The sequence below is a fragment of the Oncorhynchus kisutch genome, linkage group LG15 (assembly GCF_002021735.2).
Source record: "Oncorhynchus kisutch isolate 150728-3 linkage group LG15, Okis_V2, whole genome shotgun sequence".
NCBI lineage: Eukaryota > Metazoa > Chordata > Actinopteri > Salmoniformes > Salmonidae > Oncorhynchus > Oncorhynchus kisutch.
The window spans coordinates 35,241,681-35,248,386 of NC_034188.2; the positions used below are offsets into that span (position 1 = coordinate 35,241,681).

A 6,706-nucleotide genomic window follows, 5' to 3' on the forward strand; every position below is an offset into this window, starting at 1 on the left:
CCTGCTCCAGCTAAACTGAAACATAGTATTTCAGACTAACTGCCCACTCAAAGTTAAACCCTATTATTCCACTGCATTTCCTGTTGCCGGTCTGCCATTTCAGGCCCACCAACTTTAGAAGTGATGAGCTTATCCCCTGGGGGTCAGAAAACTTCCAGAGTGATAAATTCAATGACAAAAAGAGGCAGCCAAATGGGGTCTGTATCTGCCCCATCTTTGCCTTTAGTGCAGGAACATGCCATAAAAAGCTCAGCATTGATAGCTGGTTTATTATCTTTTAACAGGTGGCCTTGGGTAGTCATAATGGTGGCTTTCATTTCTCGGACACACACTGTGGCCTCAATATGGAGACCATTTAGGAGTTGGGAACATCCTGATCTAGCAACTTTTTAAACAAAGGAATGAAGCTATTACTAAGTTTGGTGGTGACCTCTTGGCTGGAAAAAAGTTTCTTAAAGGAAAATACCACTCAAACTCTTTTGGTATTTGTTTCATTAGTCCACTATTGATACAGTCTCAAAATGTTTTGCATGTCAACAATCAAGTTGATATAGAACATTAAAATACAGAAAGAATGATGCGTTTTGCACTTTCTATATTTTGAAAGTTCTATATCTTGAAAACTTCATTGCTGATATACCTATGACTCACTAAGTTTTTAATTTTTTTTAACCAGAATTCCAAATGAGTAAATATCAACTTGCTGTTGATCAAGTTCCACGTTTTGCAAAGAAAAGCACCACTTGCTTGAAGTAAATGATCAACCAAAGTTTGTTCTCAGTTTCAGAAATGTACTCTATGGTGTATGCAAGAACCAGACTTGGACCCATTCACTGCTTATGAAACATCAATACCCTGAAAGCATTCAAACCAGCACAAATCACTCCCAAGGGTCAATGTAATGAGGATAATCAAGACAACATTTTTTTTTCATTATTAATATATTTTCTGCATTAAAGTTAACATAGCTTTTTCTTTTGCGCCACCCTTTAATTTTTCAGTAAGTATTGATATTTTGTTATATTCAGACATGAGTACATTTAAGACTGTCTTTTGCAATAAATATCATAAAATAGAGCTTCACATAATAAATATTTTTACAAAAAAAAAAAAAAGTTTTAACAGACATTTTCTTTAAAAAAAATAGCCAGAATTTATCTCTTATGGGTTTGAGCATACAGTTTACAAAATGAAAACAAACAAAAAACAGGGAAGAATGCCACAGAATGTGTGTGAATGATGAGAGGGGGGAGAGACAAACATAACCAACAGAATACTATGAGATGCATGTGCTTTCCATAATGCAACTCGAGCACAGAAACCCAGATAACCATGGTCTTAGTGTGGTAGCAACTGGGAATTCACACAATCCTTGTTAGCTATGAACACGTGGTAACAGCTACATATTGCCTGGCTAGATAGTCCTTCACAGATTTGGTAAGAGGCTGCTCTCACTTGAAGCTTAAAGCACCAGGGAAACTGCCTAGCTAACAGAATATTCTTAATGAGTAGCTGAAGAGAGACAGAAACAGTTCAGACAAAACACTGGTCTGTAACAACATGGCCCTGTCAGAAAAAAAAGGAAGGAGATATAAAAAAAGAATTGAGTGGTTTTCATATTCCGTGCTTTACTCCTAGCAGGATTCCCCGTTGGAGAAAGGGAGGCAGATGGGAGGTGCTTCAAATGTTTGATTAACATCAATAGTGAATATTATTATCATCGTCAGAACCGCACAGGGATCGACTGCCCCTCTTCCTACACACACACACACACGGGATCAGGAAGGCTTTTCCAGGGCCTGTGGGGACCAGCTCTCCATTTTGCAATAGACAGTGTTGGAGTTCTTGCAGCGGCAGCCGGGCCTGTTGACTTGGTCGTAGCAGCCCTGGCACGCCTTCAGGCACCCCTTGACGGGCGGGTAGCACAGCAAACAGGGGAACAGTACCGACAGTAATCCCATGCAGAGGAAGCGTGAGCAGCAGTGGGAGCGCGACAGCGAGCAGGGGTGGTCGGCGCACGAGTCTCCCTCGTCGTCATTGGAACAGTGGTAGAAGATGCCCTTGACCAGGCACATGCACGTGCCATGCTCCAGGGCGCTCTCCGCCGAGCACAGGCACTGGCCGTTGCAGGCCAGGCACGAGGGCAGGGTCCTTGGGGTTGTGCAGTCCCCGCACTTGCACTTCCCACAGCGCTCGCAGATGAACTGGTGGCCAGACGCGAAGTCCCCTTTCCCTGAGGGCTTGAGCGGTGCCTCTAGTGGCGGCGGCGGGTGAGAGCCATGTTGGGGGGCTAGCAGCGCCTTGGGCTGAGCCCGAACAGGCTGAGTCCTCTCGGCTCTGTGGTGGTGCTGGTGGGGGGCCACCATCCCCGGTCTAGAGGGAGGCGAGCGGGCCAGGAGTCCCTGCTCAGAGGATGCACTGCTGTTGCTCCCGGAGCTGGCCGCGCTGCCTGTACTGGTGGAGCGATTAAGGCCCGGGGCCCTGGTGCTACACTGCTGGCCTCCGGCTACTACCACCACCCCACTGTGGTGGCCATGCCCTACCGGCCGGTGCTCATAGTTGTTGTTCACATTGACGAGGATCACCTCGTGAGTCCTCTCCTGCTGCTTGTCGGTCCTGGGTGCCATGCGGGGTGCAGGGGGCCTCCGGACCACCGACGGCCCCTCTGTGTACTCGTTGCTGGAGCGAATGGCCTTGATTTGGTCCAGGGAGAGGATGGCGGCATGATGGAGCTCCCGCTCGTAATCCGACCTCTGCCGGCCCTCCAGGGAAGGCTGCTGGATCACCACTAATGAACCGCCAGGGCCATGTTGACTTTGGAGCGCCATCTGGGGTGATCACCACTTCCGACATTCACCGTGGACTTGGCATGCATCAGAAAACCTGCAAGGGGGCGGCAAGGGAGACACAGAGAAGAGCCATCAGTAAAGACAAGGATGCCGTTTGTAAATGTGATCTAGGATGGTGGAGGTTTTGAATACTGTTCCCATAGCATTTTAGATTCAACTCATGATGGGAAAGGCTAAAGTGCTGACAAAGTAAAACATCAACAGATTCCTGGATGGTCTCTATATATGTCAAATAGTTTTCAGCAATGATCATCTGTTATAATATGCCTCTATTGAGGTGATTATTATTGTATGCTTTTTTGTGGTTTAGGCTGATTAGTGCTTTTAAAAATATCTATAATTTTTAACACTTCAGTAGGCCTACCTTCAACCATGTTAAGAGCATGTTCACTTAGCCCAACTATTTTATTTGATCAACATCCCCTTTACAATGGCACATTTTAATGCTCTGGGCGAAGCAAGCCGTGGAAAAGTATACTATTAACTCGTTTTGTAGCTTCCTCAATAAGCACACATCCAAACTTCAGTACAAATACTTCCCGGTCTAATTTACATATGTATGACTAGTTAACATTATAAAGCGCCACGGCGACGGAACGAGGCCACGATTCAAGAGGACAAAATGAGCCGCCTCACTTATTATTCTATTACTAAACGGAAGACGGTTTGAAGGAAATGTGAAGACAATAGGGTAAAAAAAAAAATACTGGGTCGCGACAAAATGCCACAACGTCAGTGTCGACTTTATGTTCATGTAATTTCAAGCAAATGTTTAAGTTATTGTGCTTCTCAAGAACTTCAAAAGCACATTTTTACAATCGAATTAAAACCCAATACCGTTACTCGTAGGCCTATTGGATACCAACAGCTTCTGGAATTAGCCGAGGTATCAGGCATAGCTATAAACGCGTATCCGTCGAAACCGGAGTGCAAATGGGACAGATCGGTAAACACATATTGGCAAGGTGTAATCAGCATGACGCAAGCGAGTAAAAAAAAACCGATAAAATTTACAGACAGGAATTCTCTACGTGAAGACAGCTTGTTTATGATCAGGGCTCTAATTTATTGACACTGCTTCATGAAAATCCACAGTAGCTCGCACGGAGCACAATAACTAGGTTTAGCCATTATTTGGATGGGTGGTATAATTATTATATATGTATATATATTTTTAAAGGGACATAAATACGCCGTTTTTAGCCATATCATACTTCAAACATGCCTATGCCATCGGGTTAAGTTGACCGAGCAACCGCCCATGTGATAGAGATGAATCGAAATAAGGGGGGAAACCTTATGAATGAAAACATCTCGGCTATCGTGGGGGAGGGGTGCTTGCGCGTGAGATCCTCGACTCTGACAACCCTACTATGACCGTTTTGATTCCTTTCGAAAGTCGAATGACCTGTGTTAAATAGACACACCGAGTAGAGGGCACACGCGTGTGAAGAATGTTAAGCCAACTCTACAGATTCGAGCACCAGATGAGTGTTCCCAAGGACACCCATCGACAAAAAGCCTATTCCATGCAACTACAGTGGCAACAATGTTCCCAAAGAGTTCTGAACACTATGCGCATAGCCTACTTGCATCAGAGGGTTTGACGTATCCAGTCTACATTTAAGTAACAAAGAATCGATGACCAAACCCGACATTTCAAATGTGTTTCACGCATTGAGGGGGAGATACGCACCCATCTGCAACCATCCATAACGTCGATTCCATCAACCAATATGCCAAAACTCCATCCAAGTAAATTGTCCAAACGTAATTTAATTAGCTCTTAACATTCGTAACGATTGCGTTATATCCCGATACGATGTTGTAGCTTATCTTCTTTCGTTATTCCTTCTTAAAATCTGGTGCATTACACACAGTGTTCCAGAAATTGTAAATCCACGCTTCTTGATACACCAAATAAAGGTTGCGCACTTGAAGCCGATCTAGTCAGACAACCCAGTTTAGTCCTAGAGCGGAGTAACAATTGTAGGAATAATCTTCGTTAGGATTCTTAAAAAGCACACTTTAATTAATTTACAATATGAAAACAAATAATTATATATCCAATGGCTTCCGTCTTCGAATTCTAATGAGTCAATTTTTGTAAAATAAGGTTTTTGTTATGAGGAATGCTCAAAAGCAAGCGCTAATCGAGGACGTGCTCTCTTCAACACTGCATGCCTGTCTAACTCTGAATGAATGAGAACGTAGAGCTCAGTGTTTGCTCGACAAGCCAACTCCCATTGGCCATTCACTCCACTGAAAAAGGATACATCGCATCCGCTCTTAATTCATTGGGCAGATGTGGAAGGCCGGGCGATAGAGATGTGTGCAGCAGTTAAGGTGGAGCTGTTTGAAATAGCAGAGAAAGCTCATTTTGTTCTTGTGCTTACAAACTATGGAACAGTGACAACAGAAGTATCAATCTTTATAGCGTTGTTTTATTTAATTCCACGGCATTCCACGGCGTCTCACCATTCCAATTACGCATAGCATAGTTAGAAATCAAACTCAAGACAGAAAATCATTTTAGAATGTATTTTTAAATGGTTTATTTATCTTTTATTTAACTAGGCAAGTCAGTTAAGAACAAATGATTATTTACAATGACGACCTACTGGAATAATGTTGGCCTAAGACCTAAATCCGTAATAAAATTGGGTATATAGAAAATTAAATGACAACTCCTTCATTACTCCGTTGTATTATAACTCCAGTGAATAGTGGGCCTAAACATAACTTTGGAGCCACCTTAAGAAAAAGGCACCCCGCAAGCTAGGGGAAAGATTCCCCCACCCGCCGCATCCCCCCCTCTGTTCTTGACTGTCTGGTTTGATTGGTGTCGCGGATGCGCTACATCCGGATCCATGAGAAAAGGAAGTTCAATACAAAGTCAATTTATCCTCTTCAAATGGAAAAATCAATAGATGAATGACCTCAATACCATCTCTGGTCAGAAAATTCCACAATACTTCTACATTAACGGACTGATAAATGCATCTGAAGGCATATGTCTCTGATGTTTGGGCTGGATAGACTATGTTAAAAAAAAAGTAATTTGGAGCTTCATGCTTGATGATAAAGCAACTCCTGCTGGATTCGCAAACGACAGATGGGAACGTCTTCATTGTGGTCGGCAGTGCGGAAAGCGGTTGGACATTTTAGGATTACAGTAATTAACAGATTTTCCATGGATGCAATGATTAATATACCATCCGTGCTTCCTTTTCTCCCCCTGGATATATCCAATACGCAAATGCAAACCAAATGTAAAGCACATTATTAAAATTGAATGCAAACGTTTTCCTTAAAATTTTCCACCCAGTGCAATAATCAAAGGGGCAGATCGAAATGTAATGGGGAGGGCTGGGGAGGGTCGTGTGTTAATAGGAAATTAACGAATTACCCTCCTGTCTGTTGTCTATATCTGTATAGCAGACGCAGTAGGCGTCTGACATACAGTTGAAGTCAGAAGTTTACATACATCTTAGCCAAATACATTTAAACTCCGTTTTTCAAAATTCCTGACATTTAATCCTAGTAAAAATTCCCTGTTTTAGGTCAGTTAGGATCACCACTTCATTTTAAGAATGTGAAATGTCAGAATAATAGTAGAGAGAATGATTTATTTCAGCTTTAATTTATTTTATCACATTCCCAGTGGGTCAGAAGTTTACATACACTCAATTAGTATTTGGTAACATTGCCTTAAATGGTTTAACTTGGGTCAAACGTTTCGAGTAGCAAACTTCCACAAACTTCCCACAATAAGTTGGGTGAATTTTGACAGAGCTGGTGTAACTGAGTCAGGTTTGTAGGCCTCCTTGCTTGCACATGCTTTTTCAGTTCTGCCC

General features: G+C 42.9%; 1 protein-coding gene across 1 annotated transcript; it reads right to left on the reverse strand.

Moving 5' to 3' along the window:
- Positions 1 to 1,582: 1,582 nt before the first annotated feature.
- On the reverse strand, positions 1,583 to 5,147 carry LOC109905242 (protein sprouty homolog 1-like). Its single transcript, XM_020502515.2, has 2 exons — positions 4,546 to 5,147; positions 1,583 to 2,883 (listed from the first exon to the last, which is right to left on the reverse strand). The coding sequence occupies exon 2, from the start codon at positions 2,826 to 2,828 to the stop codon at positions 1,779 to 1,781; it is 1,050 nt and encodes a 349-aa protein (XP_020358104.1). The 5' UTR covers positions 2,829 to 2,883; positions 4,546 to 5,147; the 3' UTR covers positions 1,583 to 1,778.
- Positions 5,148 to 6,706: the final 1,559 nt, after the last annotated feature.

Bases quoted from the DNA above. Each gene is read 5' to 3' on its own strand.
- LOC109905242 (XM_020502515.2), bottom strand. From the start codon at position 2,828: ATGGCGCTCCAAAGTCAACATGGCCCTGGCGGTTCATTAGTGGTGATC.